This window comes from Alternaria infectoria (genome assembly GCF_024043175.1).
Source record: "Alternaria infectoria strain BMP 0036 chromosome Unknown scaffold_19, whole genome shotgun sequence".
Lineage (NCBI taxonomy): Eukaryota > Fungi > Ascomycota > Dothideomycetes > Pleosporales > Pleosporaceae > Alternaria > Alternaria infectoria.
Window position 1 is genome coordinate 377,025 of NW_026250708.1, and position 26,486 is coordinate 403,510.

Below are 26,486 nucleotides of genomic sequence, written 5' to 3' on the forward strand. Positions count from 1 at the left end.
GCATTTAGTCCGTACTGGATAGCTTTGCTGGGGAGAGATGAGCAGATAAGATCTTAGGCATGTAGTCGATACTCCTAATAGATCTTACAATATTCACGACTGGTTCTTGATGTGATGACTCCCAACTTGTCTGCTTGAGTGTCTCCAAAGTCTGTAACCACGCATACAACCATACCATCACCATCTCGAGGTCAGACACCGTCAGACACCGTCATCATTACACGCGCATGACAAAACGAGAATGAAGAGATGTCGAGATTGGTATCGTCATTCAATAACACTGCGTCGATGTCGTAAACTCGAGTCTTGACCAGCAAGGTATCTGCTTATATGCCCGTGATAGCCCAATTATATGCCATCCCACGTTCCAAGCTATCCACAGACGCCTATTTCTTGTAGTTCTTGTGCGCATCGATGACCTTTTGGACCTCGCCTTCCGAGCCGAGGAAGATACCCGATCGGTCGTGGATGTGTTCGGGGACGACCTCGAGCATACGGTCCATCTTGCTGTTTACCGCCAAACCGCCAGCTACAAGCAAGAAAGTTAGCAGGAGTACATTGGGATAGGAAGAAAGGAGTGAACATACCATTCTCAAAAACCATAGCCATTGGCGCACACTCATAAAGAATCCTCAACTTGCCCTTTGGCGTCTTCTTATCCGCTGGGTACGCAAAGATACCACCATAAAGCAGCGTGCGATACGCATCCGCCACCATGGAACCAATGTACCTCGCGCTGTACGGCTTCTGTCCCTCAGCGGGGTTCTTCAAACTCTCACACCACTGCTTAACAGGCTCTTCCCAGTACATGCTGTTACCCTCGTTGACGGAGTAAATACTCCTCGTCTTGGGTACGCGCATGTCCGGATGTGTGAGGATGAACTCGCCAAACGCGTTGTCGAGCGTAAAGCCATTGACGTTTCCGCCCTTCATTGTAAGCACCAACTGTGCGGACGCGCCGTACATGGTGAAGCCTGAAGCAACCATCTCGGTGCCGGGTAGAAGCATCTCTTCTTTTGTGCCCTTGGCGCCCTCGGGTAGTTTGTACACGGCGAAGATGGTGCCGACGGCGACTCCGGCGTCGAGGTTAGAGGATCCGTCGATGGGGTCGCAGGCCACGGCGTAGCGCGCGTTGGGGTGCTCGTTGAAGACGATGGCTTCTTCTTGCTCTTCCGAGATTAGGAGGCGCACGCGGCCCGAGGAGCGCATGGCGGAGATGAAGAGCTCATCGCCGATTACATCGAGTTTCTTTTGGTCGTCGCCGGTTGTGTTGGATGTGCCTTGGAGGCCGGTGAGCTGGGGGTGTTAGTTGAGGTTTCGTCTGACTTTTGATAAGTTGCATACGTTGATGAGTGTTGCTCTCCGGATGTAGTAGGCAATGCTCTTGAAGGCGAATTGCAGTGCGTGGCATAGTAGTCTGGTGGGAATGGTAAGTTCTCTGCTCTGAATGCTCTGATTTTGGCACTTACGTGAAGTCTCCTGTTGCCTCCGCGTACTTGGTCTGCTCTTCAGTGAGGAATCGCGTGAGAGTGATGATATCGGTGTTGATCTTCTCCTGTGCAACTGGGCCTCCCTCGTTACCGTTGGAAGCCATGGTGTAAACTTTTGGTAGAGTTGAATTTACAAGGTGTATCAGTAGGGACGAACGAAGCGACAAGACGACTTGGTATCAGCGGTGGAAGGGAAGATGGGAAAGCAGTATGGGGAATGGGGAAATTTGGAGAGAGGGATGGTGAAAAAGCTATCAAGCTCAGAGTTCAGCGAAAAGCGGAGCTGGCTATCGTTATGAAGTCAGGGTGGGTAGAGTCGGGCAGGCGGACCACACTTCTGTGGCATTTGTTTGGCAGGCCACTGGGAAGCTATAGCCCTCGGCAACTGGCCGGACGTCACTGGCAGCTCACGATGCTTCAGCCGGGGCGGCGGTCAGCGCGTGTCACTGCGCCAGTTTCTCCGGAACAAGCCCGAATTTTGTGGAAAAATTCCCGAGCGCGATGCTCGACATGGTTCTGGCCCGCGAGCTGAGGACGGCATCCAGAGTGTTGCGGGAATTGACGCGCTTTGTTGCGGGAGCGCGTGGGTGGCAGGCTATGATGCAGGTGCGGAGACGGAAAAGTGGAGGGGCACGAGGGGTTGGCGGGGCGCGACTGAGGCGCTGACGTTTGCCCGACTTCTTCCGGACCGCGGACGGGGAGACATCACCATCACGCTCGTGCTATATACTCCCGTGCTTCTGAAGACTATTCGTGGTTTAATTGCGCTATGCTGCGTTTTCCTCTTTGGGCTTCCGCGTCTGGAGAGAAACCGCGACTTTCTCAGTCAACAATTTACTCGTGTTCGGCGCAAGCAGCGACAACAATATGCCCAGTCCAGTAAAAGCTAAAGACACCAGATAAACTGTCTTGAAAGCTTGTGACAGGCCCGAATGATAGGCCGATACCGCAACTGCTCTAATCTCAGGGGTTAGTCCTTTTACCGCGGACCATGCCGCAGGCGTTCCCAACGACAAGGCTGAGAGGATCGAAGCAGTGCTATCTTTAGGCAAGCCAGCGCCCAACACGGCGGGTACTACTGCAGCAGATACCGTCGTCGAGCGCCTGTTCGCCAGGACGACGTTGTAGACTGCTTGACATGTACCCGCGACAGCGGTGCGTACTGATGCAGCAGCACCGCCAGCAGCGCCAATCTCTCGTTGATCGGTTATCGTGAGAATCGCGTTTCCGAGGGCGATGTCCGCGACGTAACCCATCATCATGGCAGAAAAGAAGATTAGCGCAGAAGATTGGGCTTGGTTGCTTGGGTTTGCTGTTGACACAGCTGTTGCCTCCGTTAGTACGTGTTAAGAGGGTAGGTACCGGAACAGAGCAAAGCTTACACGCAAGAAGTCCGCCACCTATAGCCATAGCCACGGTAATCTGCCAATTTTGATAACCGATCGGTCCAGCCAGACATCCTCCCACGAAACCGCCTATCAGAATACCTAAATTGGCTAACGAGGAAAGGAACGCGGCATGCATAAGGTCGCCGTTGGCGTAGAAATTCTGTGTAATCTGAGGCCAAATGACTGCAGAAGATTAGCGGCTTCCTAGCAGGACTCAATGATAGACACTTACTTGCACCGGCATAGTATACTCCAGCCCCAATACCCGTGAGTATTGCCGATACGACCCATGGGCGATGGCGAAAGAGACTCATAGGAACCAAAGGCTCCTTAAGATCCATGAAGAGTTCCCAGCATACAAAAGCAACAAGACAGCCGAAGCCGATGAGAATGAAAGATAGCACTTCAGCTGACGTCCAGCTATACTTGGTGCCGCCCCACGAAAGACCAAGCAAGAACATAGTAAGGCCAGCGGCATAGAGCAACGTGCCAACGTAGTCGAACTTCTTAACGAAATCCATCTTCTTCTCCCTCTGACCATGCTTCTGGTGGAAGTTGGGAGGATGGTAAAATACGCAGTAGCAGATCAAAGACGCTCCGTTGACGGCAGTGAGTAAGAAGTATACAGCTCGCCAACCAACGCGAGTCGCAACTAGGCTCTGCGCAACGACGGGGGCGAAACCCTGCCCAGGTAGGTTCCAGACGTTGATTGCGCCAATCATGAGATATCGGTACTTGGATGGAATGAGTTCGCCGATGGTGTAGTAGCAGGATAGTTGCGTCGCAGCGGCGAGGGCCTTGATCATGGATCCAACGATCAACATGTTGACGTTAATGGCGAGAGCACTGATCAGTGTTCCGATCATAGCGAGGAATGCCCCCACGATGAAGAAATAACGACGGCCGAAGATGTCGCTCAGTCTTCCTATGATGGTCTGGTCGAAGTCAGTGATGAACGAGTGGAAGTCGAGATTGGTCTTTGTACGCACCATACCTACGGACAGTCCAACTGGATGCACCAGTGCCACCCACTGGATGTTAGGATCTGGTCCAATATCCGCGTTGATAGTTCCCAAAATAGGTGCAGCATATGCAAAGCCTGTATTGCGATCGTTAGGCATTTTCTCATGTGATTCATCAAGTAGCGGACTTACCAGCATTGCCAGCCCAAGCACCAAAGCCCACGGCGCAACATGTACCAAGGAAGAAGGAACTGAGATAGTACCCCTTCGGCAGATTCTCCACATCGCCAGCGAAGCCATCGGCGTCAGTCTGGATCTTGTCTTCGTCCTTCATGTTTTGGAGAGGTATGCTCGAAATGTCCTCAACCGTAGAGATATCGGGAGTTGACTTATCGGTTGCGGCCATTCTGATAGCTGTTGTGGCCCCAGTTGTTGTTGAACCGGACATATGTCGGAAGTGGATACAGCATTGATAGCAATACTTATGGTGTGGGATAAGACTTGATTCATACACGGATCACACAGTCCCGTCCTTCCCGACTTTGTGGCTGCGAATGTCGCGATCTGTGTTGAGAATTACGGGAGTGGATACATTTCTCCGAAGCCACCGTTTTCAGCTCAGCACACGCCATGAGATTCGTAGAGTCTGATGATTCGAGAACAAGACTGTGCTATGTGACTGTGATCAGAGTACATAGACAAGCATTGCGGGGTATCGCCGCGCGAATGGTAGTTCTCACGCCGTTCATGATGCGATATGCAATGTCAGTGTGGTAGCGTACGAAAGCGGGCGCTAATGCAAGGTCATGCTAGCGGCACCATGTCGTTTGCGGTTATAGCGATTTCGCGGAAGCCGATATGCGACCGTATACTTTCGATTGGATGAAACGAATACGGATATCGTTGTTCAAACGATGTCAGTCGTGCCGCAACTCCGCGTAATCGACTTGCATGACACTGCATTGCAGAGTCCATGTCGATCCGAGCGTGCACCGTTGAAGTGGAGATGTATCTGGGCAGTCAAGTCTATCCTGAGTTTAAGCCAGCTCAGAGTCGCTTCGAAATTGATCACGACCTTACGTTGTCTTCGAAGTCGTACACCTCCAAATTTCACACAATATGGTAAATCGTCAGCGAAGCCCCGTCAAACCAGGATGGGATGCACAGACGGCTGTTCAAGAAGTCGACGAAGCGACACCCTTGTTTCCTGAACTGACATCATCATACGAGGTGAGCTTCTCTCATCCCAAAATTACCTTTTTTGTTAGCTAAGTTTTTGTAGGCAGTCAATGGCGCTTCGCAGGATCCTGAGCGAGGAGATGGGTCCGCGAAAGACCACTCAACGCCGAAACGATCGCTGGTGACAACCATTTCTATCTTGTTGATCGGTGGGTGCCTTTACTCTGTCGACACAGCCCTCCGCTGATCGTAGCAGGTGTCTTCATCTCCCAAGCGGACACATCGCTAGTGTTAGCCACGTATGGCAAGATCTCGTCCGAATTTCATGACCTCGAGAGCGGCTCTTGGCTCCTGTCAAGCTACATGCTGGCCATGTGTATATCGCAACCACTCTTCGGAAAGCTGAGCGACATCTTTGGGCGAAAGTCGTGTTTGCAGGTGGCCTACGTCCTCTTCGCAATTGGAACGCTCGGTTCGGGACTGGGCCGGTCAATGGCTCAGATCATCGCTGCTCGTACAATTCAGGGTGCTGGGGGCGCTGGAATGGTGTGCATGGTGTCGATCTTGTTGACTGATCTGCTGCCCTTCCACGAAGTCGCGCTATACCGAAGCTATGTCAATGTGGTGCAGACAGTTGGAAGAAGCTGTGGCGGCGTAATTGGGGGGTTTCTTGCTTCCACGATTGGCTGGCGCTGGTAAGTCCTTAGATGGCAGTTCTTTCGTTACGCACACAAGTTACTGATGGATGCCGCAGGGCCTTCTTGGCACAAGTTCCTCCAGTCATTCTTTCGATTGTCTTAGTCCAGTGGAAATTGGACGTTCCACAGAAGACTTTCAAACCTGGGCACTGTGAATCCACTCGCGACAAGTTACGACGTATCGACTTCATCGGAGCGGTATGCATGAGTATAACCATCTTCACTGCGCTATTCGTCCTGGACACTGGCGGACAGAAATACGATTGGAACCACCCCGTCATCATCACATCCGCTTGCGTTGCTGTTATCGGTGCTGGAACGTTTGTCGTATACGAACGGTACTTCGCGAAAGAGTCAATCTTTCCTGTCCAACTACTCACCCGCTACGTTGTTGGCACGTCTTATGGAATCCTTCTCCTGCAGAACTTTTCTCAGACCGCAGTAAGACCCAGCAATTGTAGCTGAAAGATGAAAGGCTAACTTAGTGCCAAGCTAATGTTCATTATCCCCATCTACTTCCAGGTCACCAATAATGCATCGACTGGCGAAGCCGGCGCCTACCTCATACCCTCTGTGGTTGGAAATACAGTCGGTGGCCTCCTGACGGGGGCATGGATCAAGCGGTACGGTCCTCCGTTCACGTATCTGGGATGGCGAGCTAACACAAACCAGGACCGGAAGTTACAAAGCTCCTACCATACTCGCGAGTGCCAGCTCAGCGTTGTCTTTCATTCTTTTGCTCTTATTCTGGCGTGGGCATACCACAGTCTGGGGATCCCTCCTAATATTCCCCGCCGGCTTTGCAACAGGCATGGCTCATTCGGCCGTGTTCGTTGGATTGACATCCGCAGTGGCGAAGGACGACGTAGCCATTGCTGGCTCTGGCTTGTACCTGAGTGGTAACGTGGGGGGCGTTACGGGCGTGAGCGGGGCTGCTGCAGCCTTTCAAATCGTTTTGCAGATGGGCCTGAATCATGCCCTGGAGGGAAGGAATGACGCATCCGAGATAGTCGAGAAGGCGACCTCTGATATCGCCTACATTCAGCATGTGGGCGACGGTCTTCGCGAGCTGCTAATGCCGGCATATATACACGCCACGCAGCAAGTATTCGGTAAGTCAAGAAAATTCGAGGCCTGACTTTGCTAACTTGCGACAGTGCTTGGGCTAGTCGCCTCCGTCATCGCATTTTCCATCGCACTTGTCACGAAGGAGAGGAACCTGTTGAAAGCAAACTCGGCCGAGTAGACAACGTATCTTGCCCCCATTTCTTTACGCGTGAGAGTCAATAACTTGGATGGCGCAAGGTGTTTGACGTCACCCATGGGCAGCCTGTGGTGGAATGGTGTAGCCGGGACATATAGCCCGAATTGCTACAAACGATCAACAAACACCGTATAGTACAATGAAGTCTTGCATCAGCTGCGGCGCTGACCAAGTCATTCGACGCATGCGTGATCAAGGCGTCGTCGGAATGCAGTCCAAGTATGGGAATGTTTCCACCAGGTCGGGCCCGACTGTCCAGTGCTTCAGCTGCCGGACGTGACTTTCGAAGTCCGGATTGAGCTGCAGCTCACTGTTCGATGCGACAATGAGGATACTAGATATGTCGTGAGGCCAATGGATTGACAGCGAATTGCCCGTGATCTCCCGTAGCTTGGAGAACTCCCGCCCCTCAGACAAGTCCATATACTGGAGTATGCGCTTCCGTGCTTCAGGCCTTCAACTATATCGTCAGTAGTGGTACTCAACCTTTGACCGTAAGCTTACCAAACTATCGTATCAACCCAAATCGGATGGGGTATTGTTAGCTGGGCTTCTACAGGCCTCAAGAAGTCTGGCATGGCTTCATAATTGCGCTTTGTGGGGGATATGAGCCAGCGTAGCAACAGGCTCATATAATACAAACACGCAACCCTTTCGGCTGAGCCCTTGACTGCCATACTTATCTTACCGTGCTGACCTAGAGCATCCGAAATCGGATTCTGCGAATTGCGGGTAGCAGGGTTGAGCAACGACCGAACGCTAGGGAAAGACTTTTCTGGAAGCTGCCCAGAAGATTGCACGTGCTGACGGCTGGTAACAATGATCTCCAGCAATACAGAATCGAGCCGACAGGTGGCGGATGCATGAAGCGGCAGTCGCTCCCACGGCGGAGGCTGTGAAGATGTGCCAGCCACGTCTAACAACGGGAGCTCTGGTGCGAAAGGCCAATCCCCTGGGATGCCGACACCGTCCTGGGCTGCATTCGCGCCAAATAGTGATAATGAGTATGTATTGTTCGCGTCTGGTTCCAGGACTAAGGATTTAGCTGATATCCGATCAGTCCACGATAGCGAGACTTACTCGAAGTGCCATCCCACATATTGAAAAGAGACTCGTCCGCACTGATAGGCAGCTCTAGGCTCAGCCCAGTATCTGCATCTCTCAAAAGCACGCCCTCGGTGGACGTTGCGCCGTAAGCTGAAGCATCGATAGTCGCTGAGCCATCGCTCAGGCCAGCAGATAGTGAATGCGATGCGAAGTTCAACGTCGTATTGGCCCCAATACTAGTGGGGGGAGATCTTGAGGTTTGCGACAAGTCGAGCCCGGCCTCAGCAGAGGAGGGGTCTGGGACTGCTCCAGTCGATGGTGAGGACGCATCTCTATCAAATGGTGAGACTGTGTGGTGATCGACCATCTGAAGGGACACTCGCGCCGAATTGATGATCTCTCGAAGGCATGTTTCATTGTTCTGCAGCTGTTTGACGAGGCCTTCCGAGCGCGTAAGGCGCCGCTTCAGATCAGCGACCTCTTCTTCTAGCTCTGCTATACGCGACTTCTTCCGCGCTCTCGCAGCTCTTTGGTTAAGTCTGTCGAATGTCCTCTTTCGGTACAATTGTTCGGTACTCATATTTGCCACTGTCCTGTCCATGGCTGCGTGTCTCGTCGGTGACGAAGTTTCCACGTGGAGAAGCCATGGGAGGAGCGCGCCGGCATTCTCGGCGACGTGTTAGGAATCGCCGCGAGAGGATTGGCGTTCGCGGCTTGCTGCGTCGTAGCCGGGCACGCAATGCGGAGACGATAGCACGAGGGAGACATTTCCCGCGATGGCTGGTGCCAGGTGTGGGGTGAGGCTCGTGCTCGAGGTTTAGCGTCGCGCTACGTGACAATGCATCGACCCATGAACTCCACCCCCGGGGCCGCGTCCTGCACTCACGCGTCACGGCGCCGGCCTCGTCTTCAAGCCCAGTATCGACGCGGTAACATCGACCCTGAACATGGCTCTGTTTGGACGCGGGGAGAGCGCGTTTAACCGTATGATGCCTTATAAGGGCACATTTCACCCGGTTCAGTTGTCAGCTTCGATAACGGCCTGCGACCATGAAGCTCCTCAAGTTGTTCCATTATGCAGTGCTCTCGTCGGCACTGCACTGCGCAGCAGCGAAGCAGCCAAATATCCTCTTCATCTTGACAGATGATCAAGATTGGCACATGAAGTCATTGGTTCGTACATCTCGGGTTATCTGAGGTAACAATAGCTTACAAAGAACAGGAGCACATGCCATTCTTGCAAAAGTATCTACTCCATGAAGGCACACTGTATGCGAACCATTTCTGTACGGTTGCGCTGTGTTGCCCTTCCCGCGTAAACCTCTGGACTGGCAGAGCTGCCCACAACACCAACGTGACTGACGTCTTTGCCCCTTACGGTTAGCAGTCACCTCCGCGTATTATGCCAGCCTCATTAACACGTCTCAGGTGGCTACCCAAAGGTCGTTCGCGAAGGCATCAACGATGACTACCTCCCAGTATGGATGCAGAATGCTGGCTACAACACATACTACTCTGGCAAGCTGTGGAACCACCACTCTGTTGACAATTACAACGCACCCTACGCCGGCGGATACAACGGTTCCGACTTCATCCTCGACCCCTATACGTACGAATACTACAACGCGCACATGAGTCGTAACGGTGGACCACCCATAAGCTACAAGGGTCAATACTCGCCTGATGTGACTGCAGAGAAGGCGTATGGCTTTCTCGAGGAGGCAACGCAACACCCTGAGCCTTGGTTCCTTACCATTGCACCTATCGCGCCCCATAGCAACGTGAAGCTTGTGCCTACCGAAGAGTATAGTGCGGATTTGCCTCAATACGCAGAGCGACATGCTCATCTCTTTACCGAATACAAGATCCCACGCGACGCCAACTTCAATCCCAAGAAGCAGGGCGGCACAGGATGGGTCAAGAGACTTCCACTTCTCAACGACACAGTCATTGACTATAACGACGAATTCCAACGCTCCCGCCTTCGTGCCCTTCAGTCAGTAGACGAGATGGTGGAGCAACTTGTGAAGACTCTCGAGCACAAGGGCCTTCTTGAAGACACATACATCATCTACACCACTGACAACGGGTACCACCTAAGTCAGCATCGCCTGCATGCTGGCAAGGAGTGTGGCTACGAGACCGACATCCACATTCCCCTCATCGTGCGTGGACCTGGTGTAATGAAGGGCCACACCACCGACATTGTCAGCTCCCACACCGATCTCGCCCCTACCATCATGAAGCTCGCCGGTCAGAGTCTGCGTGAAGACTTCGATGGCTCCGTCATGCCTCTGTCACAAGAAGACACCCTTCTTGCCGAATCTGCAGAACGTCAAGAACACATCAACATCGAGTACTGGGGCCGAGCCATCCCCGAAGGCATATGGGGCCACTACGACAACCCGGTGAAAGAGAATCATCCGCCCGACCAAAACTGGGGTGGCTACCTCCACTCTATCCGTAACAACACCTACAAAGGCCTTCGCCTCATCGGTGAGGACTACAACATCTACTACTCCGTCTTCTGTACGGGCGACAAGGAGTACTACGACATGCGCTTCGACCCAGGTCAGCTGGAAAACTACTTCGACGACGAAGACGCGGACCTCATAGCGAAACGTGACACCTACCGTATCGCAGGCCGCCCCTTCACCGCCATCATCGACCGTATCGACGCATTGATGATGGTACTTAAATCATGCAAGGGCGAAGCGTGCAGAGATCCCTGGGGCGTGCTACACGGTAGTGGCAGGAAGGTCCGATCGCTCAAGCAAGCTTTGTCACATCGCTATGATACTTTCTACGCAGCGCAACCTAAGGTCCAATTCGAGGACTGTGCGTTGGGCTATATCCGTGAGGTTGAAGGCCCGCAGGAGGCGAACGTTTGGGATGGCTGGGATGACGGAGAGAGGTCTGAGCTGAAGGCGCGCAGGAAGCCGAGTTTTGTGTATCAGGGGAATCCGCATTTGCTTACTTGAGGTTGTGGTAGAAGTTGTTTCCGGGTACAGCCTGTATATACCCAGTAGGTTATGAGTGAGCATAAGTTCATATAGGATGCAATGATACATGCCTAAAGAGCTGAGCATCTTGTTAAACATACGACCCAAAATCACAGAAAGGCATGTAGACGGCAAGATAATGTATGAAGTAAAGAAGTTTTGTTCAGACTGTCATTGAAGTACATCTAGCTTCCACGACAGCACACGAGACTACACGCTGTAAACATACATATCATGGGAATAAAGTAATGCAATCAATGACCAACTAGCCCTTTCCACGCCTCATCCAGCGTTCACTCGCCCTTCAAGTGGTCCTGCTTTACGGTGAAAGCCATATCTAATAGGGCCTTCTCTTCGTTCTTGTGTGACACCTTAAGTCCAGTGGCCACCGACGCACTAGGGTTGCGGCCAGCGTACATGACGTGACGCCTGTTGTGGTGCTCGGTTTGGTTGAGCAGAGTCTCGATTCTGGGCTGGGTGAATGACCAGGCACCGGCGTTCAGGGGCTCTTCCTGGCACCAGATGATGTTCTGGGCGTTGGGGTACGAGTCCAGGTTGTCCTTCAGTTGTTGCCAGGGGAAGGGGTTGAGCTGCTCGATACGAGTGATGGCAACGTCCTTCTCACCGCGGGCCTCACGCTCCTTAACAAGCGCAGCGTATACCTGACCTGTGCAGAGGATGACACGGTTGATGCCCTCATGCGACTCAATCTCGCCGCTAGCGTGCGCGGGGTCTTCGATGATCCATTGGAAGTGAGAGTCGCCAGTGAACTCCTCAATGTTGGAGCGAGCGAGTGGGTGACGGAGTAGCGACTTGGAGAAGAAGAGGATGAGAGGCTTGCGGAACTGACGGTTCATCTGGCGACGGAGGAGATGGAAGAGGTTAGACGGCTTCGTTGTGTAGGCAATCTGGATGTTGCAGTCCTGGTGCTGACGGTCGAGCTTGTCGGGCGAGGGGAAGATACGGGGATCCTCGTTGCAGAGCTGCAGGTAGCGTTCCATACGTCCAGAAGAGTGCTCGGGACCTTGACCGTCGTAACCGTGGGGCAAGCTCATGACGAGGCCGGAACGTTGAAGCCACTTGACTTCACCAGAGGCAATGAACTGATCGATGATGACCTGGGCAGTGTTGGCGAAGTCACCGAACTGAGCCTCCCACATGACGAGGGCGTTGGGTGATGATAGCGAGTATCCGTATTCGAAGCCAAGCCTACAGGTGATTAGTTACGGCAAAATACATCGAAACAGCATGAACTTACACTCCGTATTCGCTGAGCGAAGAGTTGGAGATGGTGAATGTTGCTTGGTCCTCGGCAAGGTTCTGGAGAGGTGTGTATGTCTTCTCAGTTTCCTGGTCGTGGAGCACGGCATGGCGCTGAGAGAAAGTTCCACGCTCGACATCCTGTCCGGAGACACGGACGTGGTGGCCTTCCATGCACAGACTTCCGAATGCCAAGGCTTCCGCGGTAGCCATGTCGATGTTCTTGCCGTCCATGACAGTCTTGGTGCGGCCAGCCAAGATACGCTTCAAGTTCTTGTGTACATTGAAGTCCTCCGGCGCGCCGCCGATCTTCTCAGCAATGTGCTTCAGTTGAGTCTCCTCGATGGCGGTTGGCAGATGGGGCAGGACCTCTTCCGCAAGCTCCTTGGGCGACTTGAAGCCGTTCCAGGCCGAAGTAAGCCATTCCTTGGAGTTTGGTACGTAGTCCTTGCTGCGGTTGAAGCTCTCATCTAGCATACCCCAGACCCAAGCCTTGTGCTCGTCAATGTCCTCCTTGGTGAAGGTCTTCTCGTCGAGCAGCTTCTTGGTGTAGATGTCCAGTGTTTGGGGTTGTTCTGAGATCTTCTTGTACATGAGAGGCTGGGTGAAGAAGGGCTGGTCAGTCTCGTTGTGACCCTGCTTTCGGTAGCAAACCATGTCGATAACCACATCCTTCTTGAACTCGGCGCGGAAGTCAGCTGCCAACTGGCAGACGAAGTTGAGGGCCTCGACATCGTCACCGTTAACGTGGAAAACGGGCGCATCAATTGCCTTGGCGATATCAGAGCAGTAAGGAGTCGAACGGGAGAACCTAGGATCCGTAGTGAAACCAATCTGGTTGTTCACGATGATGTGAATAGTACCGCCAGTGTGGTAGCTGGGGAGCTGGTGGAAGCCCATAGTCTCGTATACTATACCCTGACCGGCGAAAGCGGCGTCACCGTGCAAGAGCAGACCCATGGCGCTGGAACCTTCCTTCTCGTCATTGTTGTAGTGCAGAATGGCGCGGGTCTTTCCTAGTACGACGGGGTCTTCGGCCTCGAGATGGGACGGGTTGGCGACAAGAGACAGCTGTACGCGCTTTCCGGATGGGGTGGGGCGCTCGAAGTTCATGCCCAAGTGGTATTTGACGTCACCAGAGCCCTCTTCGTTGGCCTCGGCAGTACCGGCAAATTCACTGAAGATGGACTCGTTGGGCTTTCGGACGACATTGGAGAGCACGTTGAGACGACCACGATGCGGCATGCCAATGACGATGTCCTTGACACCAAAATCGACACTTCGGTCGATGAGGGCCTTCATTCCGGGAATCAAACTCTCACCTCCCTCAAGACCGAATCGCTTGTCGTTGGGGTATTTGGTGGCCAGGAAAGCTTCGAAGTTGGTACCCCAGATCAGGCGGTCCAGAATGCGGCGCTTCTCGTCGACGGAGTACTTGAAAGGTGTGGGGACCTCGATGCGCTCACGAAGCCAGTCGCACTGCTCCCTATCCGGGATGTGGATGTATTCGACTCCGTAAGAGCCGCAGTAGAGGCGTTCGCAGGCGTCGATGATCTCCTTCAACTTCATCTTCTTGCGGGACTCGGTCTTGAAGCGTGGGAGGATACCAGGACCCAATTCAATCTCTTGTTCCAGGTCCTTCTCGGTGAAGTTGTAATGTGACAGTTCGAGTTCGCGCGGCTTGCTGTATCCGAACTGCTCAGCTTCGGAGCGGATGCCCAGCGGGTCGATCTTGGCCTTGTGGTGACCGCGGGCCTGGTAGGCTCGGACGAGCAGTTGCACCTTGAGATGGTTCATGACGTCGGTACCCTCGGCGGAAGCCATGCCCATGCCGGGCCTGTTCGCGGCGCCGCCCTGGGGCGAGCTCATGATGTTTGGCGGCGGTTGGAAGGCTTGCGACACGGGCATGTCGCCGGACTCCATGTTGTGGAAGTAGACCTGCCATGAGTAGTGGACGCTGGCGGGGTCCTGCTTCCACTGCATGTACATGGCATCGATGTAGTTGGCCGTGTTGCCCTGGAGGAACGAGTCGTTGGGGTCCTATGCCGTCATTGTTAGCTATGGGTCGAAGAGTTTGAGGGTCTGGCTGGGAGGCACGCACAACGCCCTTGTTGGTGTCTTCCGACGACACGGCATACTGGCGGCGCTGCGTCACGGCGAGCGGGCGGCGACATGTCGAGAGAGCGGTTCGAGAGGGCTGTGCGAGGCTCGAGAAGGATGCTCTCGCCGGGGCGCACTGGAGCTGGCGGGAGCAGCACTGGCGCAGGGTGTTGCGCAACATGACGGGGATTAGATTAACAAAGCGGAGGTAGGGATGGGTGACATCCAAACGGACGACGATGAGAAGAAGAAAAGCCTCAGCTGTAGCAATGTGCAGTCGAAGTTAAGCGTCGCACGCAGTAGAAGTTGATGCAGCCAGGACAGGCCCCGTGTTCCGGCCTAGCGCGTATCATGGATCGCGGGATTTCTGACCGGTCACCACCCACCACATTCAAGGGAGCGACCGAACACCGTGAAGTCTATATGAACACCGCATCTTCTCGTTTGCTTGTTGTTCTCCAAATATAGTCTGCAGACCTGTGCAGGCTTGCAGTGGTACTCTTTGCTGGTCCCGGCGGCGCTGCGATATGACGAAGTGGTCGCTCATCCAGTGTTCTCGCACCACCAGCCAATAGCAGGGCAGGCCTTATGTAACTCGCATGCAGCCTCTGACGGCTTCTGACGCTGCATGGCACGGATATGTATCCGTTGCGCCTGATGTGTTACTTCTCTTGGCTGATGCGAGCCATGCGCCATGTTTGCAGACACGCGTTCTGAAGTGGGCGAGGAGATGAAGAGGCCACATAGCCAAACCCATCAAACAAAAGATGCATTCCAGCTGAACGTCGAATTGAGTTTTGGAGTAGGGTACAGCCTTGCCTGAGCCTCAGCGGCTGCCATGCCGTTCGCTAATGCGTAGTCACGTGCGACGCGTGAATCTGGGGAAGCCCAGACAAGCTAGCACCGCGTCAGCCTCAAGCCAGGCACGCCTCACTGATCGTCGCGACATTACACCCCGCCATCATGGCCGACGCCGCTGCCCAGTACAAGAAGGATAACGGCAGGGTCGCCGTGTCTGCGGATGGCAAGACGGTGTCCTGGAAGTCGACCAGTGGCGCGGCCAATGCGCCTGCTCCGTGGTCCATAGCCATAGCAGATATAGGCAGTACGTCGAGGCCTCACGAGAAAGACGCTATACACCACTGACACTCTCTAGACCTCCAACAGACGCCCGCGACCGCTGCCAAGGCCTCCATAAAAATCGTCGTACCCGAGCCAGCGCCCCTAGCTGGCAACCACACCCTTACATTCACCTCCGCTACCGCTCGCGACGACCAGCAGAACATAACCAGTCTATTGCGCAAATGGATCGAGGCCTCCAAACAGCAGAGCGCTCCGTCTCCGGCTCCTGCTGCTGGTAGCAAGGATGGTGGGGACAGCAGCGCCTCAGCTGCCATCGCTATGGCGCAGACTGTGACTGCTGGTGGCAAAGACAACGAGGCAAACTACGATGACGCGAAGCTGCTTGCGGATACAACGCTTCAGATGTCGCTTCTCAATTCAAATCCAGCCCTTCGTCAACGCTTCGACCGAGCGCTTGCGGAGAAGCCTGATTCCGTCGGTGTCTTGCAGTTTTCTATGCAGTTTTGGTCTACACGCGTGCACATGTTGAGATCTCACGCAACGGAAAAGTCGCAGGCTACAGGAACTTACAACGTGCTGTCCGTCATCAAATCAAAGTCTGTCAACGGCACCCTCATGCTAAGCTTAACTAAAGAGCAGATTGAGCTCTTGTTCAGGCAGCATCCAATCGTCCAAAAGGCTTACAATGAGAACGTGCCCCAGTTGAGCGAGGGTGACTTCTGGGAGAGGTTTTTCCACAGTCGCTTGATGAAGAAGCTCAAGGGTGAGCGCATCCAAGAAAAGGACGTGCTTGATCCTAAGCTCGACAAGTATCTGTCTTACGATGAGACAACAGACAACCAGGATCTGCTTGCAGCTTCCATCCCTAACTTCATCAACATCGAGGCAAATGAACAGAACCATAGCCAGAAACAAGGTAACCGGCCCGACTGGACCATGAACCCGACCAATTATGAGAAGGCGCCCATCCTCCGAGTTTTGAATCGCATGAGCGAGAAGATGATGAAAGAAGTGCCACCTTCGGATGGAGGTCGGCATGGACCCGTCGGAGTCGATGAAGAGACATACAAAGAGCTGCAGTTGCGGGATCTACAGCGTGCAGATGACGACAACAGGGTCGTTCTCCGCGTACAGGATCAAAGCCGGTTCTTCTCCGCTGGCCAGAGCGTGCACACCTCAACCAGTGCTGCGACCTACACCAAGCGTACTCCTGCACAGGCCCTCTCGACGTTACAGCAGGATCTTCGCAAGTTCGGCGGCGACGGCCAGCTTTCGCGCGTTGATCTCCATTCTACGATCGATATCGATGATGAGAGTAGTAGTGACGAGGAGGAGTCGGTCCCCAAGAAGACCAAAGTTGGCAGTAAATCCTCGCGAAGTGCAGCATCCTCGCAGATCATTGCGGCTGTGAGGAAACGCCATCTACACAACGATGACTACACGTCATCCAAAGCCATTCCCACCAGCGAGCGGGCAAAGGAGCTTCACGTATCGGAAGGGGTTCTAGAGAATCTCACCATGACCCATAACACGACGGTCGAGTTCTTGCACTACTTCTGGGCCGTGTTCTACTCAGGAGACCCCGACCGCGCGGGCGAGATTGCGCGTCTCATCGAGACGCTTGACAAATCGCTCGACCGTATCAAGGCGGTAGCCGATATGGCAGAAGCAGAGCGCGAAGCAAGAATCGAGCATGCACGGAAAGAGAATGAGTTCGCCAACCAGCGAGAGAGGAAGAAGAGGAAGTTCGACCCCGGAGCTATCAGAGGAGGCGCGAAGGCCGTCAACCAAGTTGTGGACCCTTTGATTCGAGCAATCGACGCTGCGCGGAGTCAATACAAAAAAGCTCTCCAGGAACAAGTTGCACGCAGCACAGCGGCCGCGACTGCTTGATCGCATGTTCGTGCTGTACTTTTAAAAAGCTGAAGATCCTTCTGATTTGCATAGCGAAGGCGTTTGGGAAACAGGGCTTGTGCCGATCGGACGACCGCTAGGTATTTTCGTGAAACAATTGCAGGCCATGCTTTGAAATACACAGATTCTTTCCGGAGATACATGATAATTGTAGTCAGTGAGGCAATTGATGTTGGGAATGCCCATGTCTATCCAACAGCCATCTACGTCGGTTATTGCGCAAATCCGCAATGATCTACACGCGCTCCACGAAAATGGTCCGCCATGACCGAAAGTGATGCTGAAAGCTACAAACCACATGTGTGATCAATACCTCATCGGGTCGGAAGGTGCATAGACGCCGACAATTTTCGGATCATGTATCTTAACACGAAGTAATATCAGCAGAATCTCTACACCGCTAACTGAAGGCTCGCAATGCTTGATAAGTGCACAGTACCGCCGGTCCATCGCACCTGCCAAAGTGAATGTCTTCTTACCAGCCCGGGCTGCTTCGGCAGGCACTGGACCCCTGACCTGGGAGAGGCCCCACTTATTGAGTAACTCGACGAGGCACATTTCTTTCACAACCTCATCCTCACTTCGTTTCTTTGCGGTATGATACGGCGCAGCTTGGATGCAGCAACTGAGGGCATGAATATTGGGGTAACATGAAGACATGTCGCGCATGCAGAAGAGCACGCAAAGCAAGAGAGGACGTCATCAATTCCTGAAACGCAGGAACAACTGCGGCCAACAACAACCGAAATTGGAATGAGCGTTTATTGCGACCAGCAATACCGAAACATCGAAACTCGAAAGGAAAAGTCTTAACCAAGTATTAAAACCAGAAAACGAAGGGCACGGTTGGATGAAACACACCCGAAGAGCAAACAGATCCTCTGAGTAGACCGAAACCGCAACACCTACATCATCCAACATGGACCGAACCTACGCGACACCTACAACATCTACAAAAACAGATGCCGTCGCAAGTATACGTGTTCCTGGTGTTGAAAGCTAGGGCTGTCGTCCGTTGTAATGGTCGCGTGCGGGATCATAGTATGGTTTGTTTCCTACTATCCGTTAGTTAACCTGCACCAGATACCGAACAGAACATCTATTCATCGACTCAAAAATACACGTACCGTTGTTATTAGGAACTCGCTCCCTCGGTCGGTTGTCTCTGCAAAGATCAGTGTCGAGCCCAGCTGCACGACAACCTTAGTCGACCTACCTGTAACGGAAGCTATGCCAGAGGTACCATCTCGCGACCCAGTTCTCTTCGTTGACATGAAGCATGTAACGACCGATGTCATAATACGGTCTTGTTTCCGCGCAAGCATCGCGTACGATCATCAAAATATGCAGATGTTTCGACGTTTCCGACAACTCGTCCCATCTATATGGTTCTGCTACAGAGGGGTCTGCCCTCGATTGCTCGGTCAAATTGTAGCGGTTTGAGCTCAATGCGTTTCTGGCAGCGACAGCTTCGGCCTACGGAGGGCGTGTGGGTTAGCGGACGGCCTTCTATTGTCAGGCGAATACTTACGAGAAGCAGTCTGTGTGTACTCTCACTGAGTTTAAGTCGATTGCAAAGCTCGCTCTTGCTGGCGCTCTGGGAAAGAGGCGGCTGGGTCATGATATGGCGACGTTCCCTAATAGGATCGTTCATCACGCCAATGGTACGAAAAGAGCAGCTCAGGTGAAATTAGAAATGGGAAACAGAAAGTCAGGTCTCTTTGTCTTATATCTGGGGTCGACAGCCGTGCAGGAAGATCTTATGGAGTCGCTGTCATGTGACAATCAAGGTCCGTCCCGTCCTCTTTCCTTCCGCTGTGACACGGCGCATACGCCACATTATGAGATAATGGAGATCTGATTCGAGAAATACCCATTTCCCACCCTTACTCGCCTGGCCCCGGCGCCATGCTCTCGAGGTGGCTTCACATGCAGCTAGCGAATCTTAGGTGTTATGCCTGGCCAGCGCCGATCTATTGACGTGGACAGGGTGGATCACATGGGTCTCGCGTATCCTCCCGTGCAGCAACGGCAGGTAGATGCGTCGAAAACCGCTGTTCTGATTTGCTGCGAGGACATAGCTTCAGATCCATGGGCGTGCAGCGATTCATAATGACCTGTAGATCTCTCCACATCATTATACCCTCCTGTTGGCGCTAGCTAAATCAGCGATAGTGTAGCTTAGCCTGACGACAAAACAACATCCGCACTGCGATCATCGGGCCGGTGAGTCGAGGACCTGATGCAATCCCGAGAATCAGGTCGACGGACTTGAGCGCTGGTCAGACAGGAATACGACAAGCATCCACGGTCGGCAGGGAGATGGCTGCTTCGAAGACTTTCTGACCAGCCAATGCCACCCAAGCGCGGAGCACGACTACATGGCTCACGAGCGTGGCGCATTGGGCGGAGTGAATGGAGCTCGGCTCGTCACGCCCAGCTCCTGCGGACCAAAGGCGCTCGAAGAAGAGCATCACACTTGGAGAGCGTGGGTGCAAGAAAGCACGGCCCGAACTGAGTCATGTCTCTACGTGAGATCAATAATCCACTCCATTCTACAGGTCGACAAATCACACCCTAGGCTAGACATTCAAGTTACTTGAATTCTCAAGATGCCCAAAGGCCATCCAGCTGTCAACAACGGCCCAGCGTGATACTTATTGTGTCCGCCCTCAGCTACTGGAGGTAAGGATCGCCGTCAAGTGCAGGGCAACGGACAGAAATTCAATGTGATCAGTAAGCCTGGCTTAAGGGCGTTTTCCAGGGCTCGATAACACTCACCACTGAAGCATGGAAGTTGACTCAGCACAATTGACCGGACAGGTGTGAGCAGTCTCACAACCGTGTGTCTAGACTGAGAAAAATGCACATTTCGCTGCTGGGCGGATCTTGTTCATCGAACATGTACCAAATCGTACAGCTTCTGGAAGCAATGGAAGGCTTTGCCGCGTCGTGCAGCCTCCTCTAGCCGGGCTAAGCCCGAGCCAAACGAGTCTACAGCGAGCGCACGGCTGGCGACCACCACGAATTGAACTTGCCGAAGGTCAGTACCGGTCAGCTACCTGGAAAAGTTACCCCTTGCTTACCGTCATCATGCTGGCTCATAGGTTGACGACAACGAGACACATCCCGTGTCTATTTTCAGTATTCTCAGCGCACTCGCACCGACCGAATGGATCGCATAGGTGACATATCGCTTGTTACCTTCCGTTACATCGGTGATGGATAAACGGCGGCTTTTCCGTATCCAATCTGCTGCTGCAGTAGCTCTGAGAGCTCGTGGATGGTGTGAGCTGGAAGTCGCTTCTGCAGTTCAATCTTGCCAGGCTATCCTGGGACTTTGTCAACAATGGATGAAGGTACATGGAGAAGAAGACGTACGACAAGCCACATGTGCTCGGAACAGAGCTCTATAATTGTCACGACCGTGATAGGTTACAAGGTCCATGGTGAACCTGGCCAACTCATCGCTACCCCAGCCTTAAGTACGTCGCTTGTGTGGAGACTGCGTCAAACTAGCCAGCCTGCTTTCCGTATCGGCGAACCTGGATTAGTGCACCGTTTCGTCTCCCAACGCATTGTATACAATGTAAGCGGCACGACCCACTTGATCCCGTCGCCGGCCTGATTGTACGGACCCGGCTTGTTTTGCCGATCATTAGACTCTGATTGTGCAGCCTGTGAACAGAGGCTATGGAAGCTATGCAAAACCAGCATTCTTGATGGAGCCATTTGCGGCATGCGTAGGTGATCTTCGAATCCTTCGCTAATCACCTGCTTGTGCAATCAATTTTGGATGAGCACTTTGTCCATGAATAAGGGTCATGATCTCACAGCGGCGCTAGCCAAAGATAGGCAGGCTGGGGCATAGGGTCTGCATGCAGGAGCAACCGCCACGAGCAAGTTGGAGCGATGTACTTGCGTACGGGAGGGTCCGACGTTGAGGTCGAAGAAGCACAGCAACAGTTTTGCTTTTGCGCATCATCGCCAATTCCAGGAAGGGTCGTGGGGCTTAGGGGCTGCGAGTACAGAGCATTTTGATTGGATGGCCCTCCGCACACAGCCGCGTCGAACATGTTCCCTTCGCTAGGACAGAAAACACTGGAGCTGTCTCCTAGGCGGACTGCAATGGTCATACGATTCGGGAGACTTTAGTCGGCGAATACCATGGCCGTGGTCATGCCCTCCGAGTGGTGAATGAGCCGCCACGAGATACGACAGGGCGGTTGCACAGGAGCAGGTCATGGCTGCTCCTGCCTAAACAATACAATCTCGGAAAGGGCGCTGCGGAAGGCCTGCTACTTCCCAGGATGCCCTGCGGCGCACAAACAAAGTTGCTCTGCTATCAGCAGGGTCCCACACTCATGCACATTATGATCTAGCATCGATCGGATCTCATCTTTGACAATATCGATGACAGGACATGAGCATCATGCCTACAGCACAGCCCCGCGACGCCAGTCTACTAGACCGCAGCAACGGCCAGGAACCAATATGTGGTCCAGCTCCATCAGATCCGTTGAACGAGACCCACGCCACTCCGTCCTTCCGATCGACCCATGCCATGCAGCCGGATCCGTTCGCCTATTACAGAGCTTTCCTAGGTACGAGCTCGTCGCAAATGCAACCGCAAACGCAAGGCCAAGGGCGCGATCGGCATTACATCGCACAAGATCACGATGATTATGCCTGCCACGATATTACCGGGACCGGAGATATGCAGCACGCCATGGAATATCAGCAGCAGGCCAGAGCTCGAGGCGTTCCCTACAATCTTGCCGTTCGGCTCGCAAATCGCTCCAATGGCGCGCCTCTAGCCACTATTGTGGAGCAAGGTTCTTACTCGACGCTAAACTCACATGGCTCCCTCCTCAGCGTGGGCCGCTTCCCTTCACTCCGTGTGGTGGAAAATGCCTCGCCGACGCGCTCGTCACACAGAATCTCATACACACCAGAAGAACATGTTCTCCAGCGCATCACAGAAGATGTGCAGCGAGGGCATCTGTTGAAAGCACCAAGCAATACACACGATGTGCCCTTGTGCAAGGATTACAGCAACTCGTTCCGGGCTGATGATGCCGCAATCCCATCCGCGTTTCCCAGTCTTAAGCCATCGCAATCTATTACCCATCGGAATGGCAAGGCCGACTCCGACGCTAATACCAGCAATGTCAAAAGCTTCTTTCGTGGCGTTATACACAATGTTCGAGCTGCCTCGAGAACCCGGTCTAGGTCGTCCTCGACGCAGATGTCGCTCGTTGAGAACCATAGCGATCGGCCGGGTGCGAGCGAGGATAGCCTACAAAGTCAATTGCAGGCATCTGACATGTCTCAACTGGGCGATGACACATTTGACACGCCATATCGTTTCCCTACTGCATCCCAGGCCCTAAGCGCGACTAAAGCGTTAGCTTCAGAGAATCAGGCCAGAAACGGGCAGTCATCCATGGCTGATCCTAGTTTCTCAGCTCATGCGATAGTCCCCAATTCTGACGTCGACCCGTATACGCTCGAGTCGCAAACGGCATTTGGAGCCGTGTCAAAGCTATTACCACCGTCGGCTACAGTCCGCCCGCGTGAACGGTCCTCTTCTGTGCGTCTTGTGTACCCGGAAGCACGCGATGGGGCGCACGATGGCGGTAGCGCTAGAGTACCAACGCTGTCAAACGAGGCCAACAACACTATCTCAGCTGGACACACATTTTATGGTGCAGGTAAGAACAACCATTCACTCACAGAGCATGACCACGCGACTGAGGCTAGTCACAATGCGAGCTTCTGTAGTACCATGTCCACTTCCTACTCGGGAACAGTAGTTGGTGTCGATGTCGACCTTCAGCACGACTTCCCTCATCCAGTGCGTCCCTCGCGTTCGCCCACACCTATCGCGCCAGTATGGTTCACTCCGCAGATGGCCGAGCTAGAACGGCAAGCTTCACTCTCTGAGTCACCTCCGGAGCCGGATCAAGTTGCTGAGGCAGAACCTACGCGTCGCTCAATCACCTCATCCGCATTGACGTCTTTACTACCAATAGCTGCAGCATCGGGCATCGTTCGCCCCAACTACGACACACCGAAGATTTCATTCTTCTCGCCGTCCGGCAATCTTATCCAGCCAGAGGGTAGTTCGACGCCAGGCACTACGAGCGCTTCGGACTTCAGCGGCTCACCCACTGCAACCACATCGTACTACGATAACAAAACCACACCTGCAACCTATCGTGCGTTCCCGACAACGACATGCCTGCCACCCCCAAGGCCCTCTTTGAGGCCAATGACCACACCACCCACATCCTCGGTTCCGCTCCCTATGCACCTACGTTTCCATCACAACTACAAACGCCCTGAGCAGTCGCAGATCGACTCTACGGTTGCCTCCATAGACTCGTTCATCTTGCCTGCACCGTTAGTTCAAGGCTGTGACGGCATAGCGCAAACCGAACGTCTTGCGCCTTGCTCCAGACCGCGTCATTCGTACGAGAAGCTGAATGTACGCCCGCGCTACAAACCTCGCAGATCAGCTCGATCATTCGCCGAGGACCTCAAATATGAGGCGAGGTTCCACAGAGCCCGATTGATCACGGCCATCATCGCAAGTTGCACCTCGTCTGGAAAAGGAAGGGTCCTTCGCAAGCGAAAGGCTGCGAACCGTAGAGCCGCAGCAACCGCATACGTTAGCATGCCCCGAAGCTGCGCAGGTGAGGCTACAGCCAGACCTAGAAAGAAACGAGTACACCCCCGTCAACCCACAGCTCGGCGCGAAGTAGGGGTCCTCGGACCGCTTGCCGGGCACATACTGCGGATTTGCTTCTGCCAGCCATACGACGGTGCAGGCAAGACGACAGCCAGCGGCGCTACCAACAAGACGTGCATTGGCAAGAGCAGCAACCGCACAGCAAACACGCAGAACGTATCGAAGAAGGAAAGCCCTCGCTCCAACGCAAACGACGTCGACGTGGATGCAGCCTTACCCAACGCGCGGGTCGTGACCGGAACCGAACGGAAGGTCAGCAATACCGTACGCCAGCGCACCACGGTCCGCAAGGAGAAGAGGCACTCGTCCACCGGCTCGAATCACCACTCCAGAACGCGCAGTGACAGTGCCGTCAGCGTGGGTGTGGCATCCAGCACCGCTACCGCGCGTGGCTAAGCTGACGGGCTAGACCGCATCCGCTGTGACAGCTGCCACACAGGTGTGGGCGGGTACGTGGTTGTTCAGTTCGGTACCGACGTACCACAACGAAAGCGGGTCTTGTCACATCTCATCAGAAACAGGCATTGCGGTCGTCGCTGGAAGCGGTATAGCTTGGTAGTATGCTCGTTCCCCTTTGGGAACCTGCGAAAGAAGGAAACGGTCACATTCGTTACTGCTTTTGGATACAATGGAAAGTAGGATTACGCGATATGGTTAGACGTATGTTGTTAGTTGGCTCGATGGAGGTGTGTGTGGGGATGGTAATGGGGTGGGATCGACAATGTTACCTTTTTTTCTGAAAGGGATGGGTTGTTCCACCAATGATGCTTGCTTTGCAATGACTCAAGAGTAGTTCTTCTGGGGACTGGAAAGTGATGTTGCTTTTGCGTTTCGTTCATGTGTTCTTCTGAGATGTGAATGATGTGCATGCGGGTGCAGTATACGCTATCATGATAGTGCTAAAGGACAGGGGCGGCTACTCCACTACCCCACACGGAAGAAGCAAACAACAATACTGGTCTGACGTCTTCTTTGCTTTGATCTTCGAACGGGATGCCGCGCTGCATATCGGCAACTTGATAGTGCATACGCAGATAACTTCAAGCATCACGATCGACGTCAGAGTACAGTATCTCACGCCTGGCGAGTAGAACGCACCAATGTAAATTACTCGCGAGCTTCAACAGTACAAACTCGTATCGAGAGCAACCCGCCAAATCCCGACACTGGTGACCCAAGCATCACCGCACGTGTATTGTTGATAGTGCTGAATAAAATGAAGCAACCAGTGAGACATCCCGAACACTATGAAAAAGGCGAAGTAATTGGAAGAGAGACCCGGATATCGGCGACCTACTCCAAGTATCTGAAGCCGCCAAGACATGACAACCATAACGCAGCGGTGTACTCCGCTGCCGTCTGTCATCCGTCATCCACACATACACATACATACACGCGAGGTGCTGAGAAAGCGACATGCACACCGATAACCAACATAATTTGCTCTCTACCTCGGCGCATGTCTACACGCTAACAGGCTGTCGGGTTCGTGTAAGCTCTACAACGCTTGGCTATAGAGCAGGAAAACGCATGGAAGTACCGCCTAGAACTGCCGCTTGAGCGACCCGAGAACGCATATGCAGGTACTGCCCGGTTGAGTAACAATGCATCCGAGCCGAGGAGCTGAACCCGGTCAGCTCAACTAAGCAACCGTCTCCCTTGCGTATATCAGAGAGACCAATAGTTGGCTAAACGCGACCATCGAGATTCACGCATGAAAGTCGCGTATTAAGCGTATCCGAATCCGAGAGAACGTGGTTTCCCGGTAAACAGGTTCGAAAGCAACAACAAACGCCTCACTTTCTTCTCCCACGTAGGGCGGACTCGCCGAGCTCCGCGGACTCATGCAGCTGACGACAGATTGGGACATTGGGTAGTCGCGAAACCCCATGGATGCGTCTTGTTGGTGTTTGTTGTGGTGTGGTGTACGGCTGTAGTACTTCATCCAACCCCCCTGCCCGTCACGGCACTCCCGACGCCTCACGCCTGCGTTATCGACCCAGGGCGTCGGTAGCGGGGGGCACCGCTCATTCCGGGTCAAAGGATGTAGATCCGTCCCCATTCGAAAACACGTGCATATGCCCATGACAAGCACCGAACAAGAACTTGAAAACCTGGAAAGTTGGAGCTGATCACTGACTTCGAGGTCGCTACGAAGGATTACAACCAGGGATAGGCGAAAGCGTATGTGCGTGTCGATCATGTTCCTCTCTCTCGATGTCGTGCAGCAAGGGCGCGGTAGCTACATACAACGGTGGGCGAGTGGGTTTCGAAAGGACACGGTGACGAGAGGTTTCGGAGTCCGCGGGCATGAGGATGCGAGGATCGGGCTTGGTGGTGAGTGG

The 26,486-nt window shown here is 53.6% G+C and overlaps 6 protein-coding genes across 6 annotated transcripts; 4 read left to right on the forward strand and 2 right to left on the reverse strand.

Annotated features, from left to right (window-relative positions):
• Window positions 1–386: 386 nt before the first annotated feature.
• J4E92_008896 (uncharacterized protein) lies at window positions 387–1,594 on the reverse strand (the record flags this gene model as incomplete). Its single annotated transcript, XM_051500245.1, has 4 exons — window positions 387–529; window positions 588–1,296; window positions 1,345–1,417; window positions 1,470–1,594. 4 exons carry the CDS (start codon window positions 1,592–1,594, stop codon window positions 387–389), a joined length of 1,050 nt encoding a protein of 349 aa, XP_051349633.1.
• Window positions 1,595–2,766: 1,172 nt separating this feature from the next.
• Window positions 2,767–4,246, reverse strand: J4E92_008897 (uncharacterized protein; the record flags this gene model as incomplete). The annotated part of the gene is made up of 4 exons (XM_051500246.1): window positions 2,767–2,814; window positions 2,958–3,061; window positions 3,111–3,977; window positions 4,033–4,246. The coding sequence occupies 4 exons, from the start codon at window positions 4,244–4,246 to the stop codon at window positions 2,767–2,769; spliced, it is 1,233 nt and encodes a 410-aa protein (XP_051349634.1).
• A 713-nt stretch (window positions 4,247–4,959) lies between these two features.
• J4E92_008898 (uncharacterized protein) lies at window positions 4,960–6,963 on the forward strand (the record flags this gene model as incomplete). Its single annotated transcript, XM_051500247.1, has 6 exons — window positions 4,960–5,070; window positions 5,123–5,228; window positions 5,276–5,714; window positions 5,774–6,158; window positions 6,679–6,829; window positions 6,875–6,963. 6 exons carry the CDS (start codon window positions 4,960–4,962, stop codon window positions 6,961–6,963), a joined length of 1,281 nt encoding a protein of 426 aa, XP_051349635.1.
• Window positions 6,964–9,284: 2,321 nt separating this feature from the next.
• On the forward strand, window positions 9,285–11,009 carry J4E92_008899 (uncharacterized protein; the record flags this gene model as incomplete). Its single annotated transcript, XM_051500248.1, has 2 exons — window positions 9,285–9,297; window positions 9,457–11,009. 2 exons carry the CDS (start codon window positions 9,285–9,287, stop codon window positions 11,007–11,009), a joined length of 1,566 nt encoding a protein of 521 aa, XP_051349636.1.
• Window positions 11,010–15,353: 4,344 nt separating this feature from the next.
• On the forward strand, window positions 15,354–17,366 carry J4E92_008900 (uncharacterized protein; the record flags this gene model as incomplete). Its single annotated transcript, XM_051500249.1, has 2 exons — window positions 15,354–15,495; window positions 15,547–17,366. The coding sequence occupies 2 exons, from the start codon at window positions 15,354–15,356 to the stop codon at window positions 17,364–17,366; spliced, it is 1,962 nt and encodes a 653-aa protein (XP_051349637.1).
• Window positions 17,367–22,635: 5,269 nt separating this feature from the next.
• Window positions 22,636–24,537, forward strand: J4E92_008901 (uncharacterized protein; the record flags this gene model as incomplete). The annotated part of the gene is made up of 1 exon (XM_051500250.1): window positions 22,636–24,537. The coding sequence occupies one exon, from the start codon at window positions 22,636–22,638 to the stop codon at window positions 24,535–24,537; it is 1,902 nt and encodes a 633-aa protein (XP_051349638.1).
• Window positions 24,538–26,486: the final 1,949 nt, after the last annotated feature.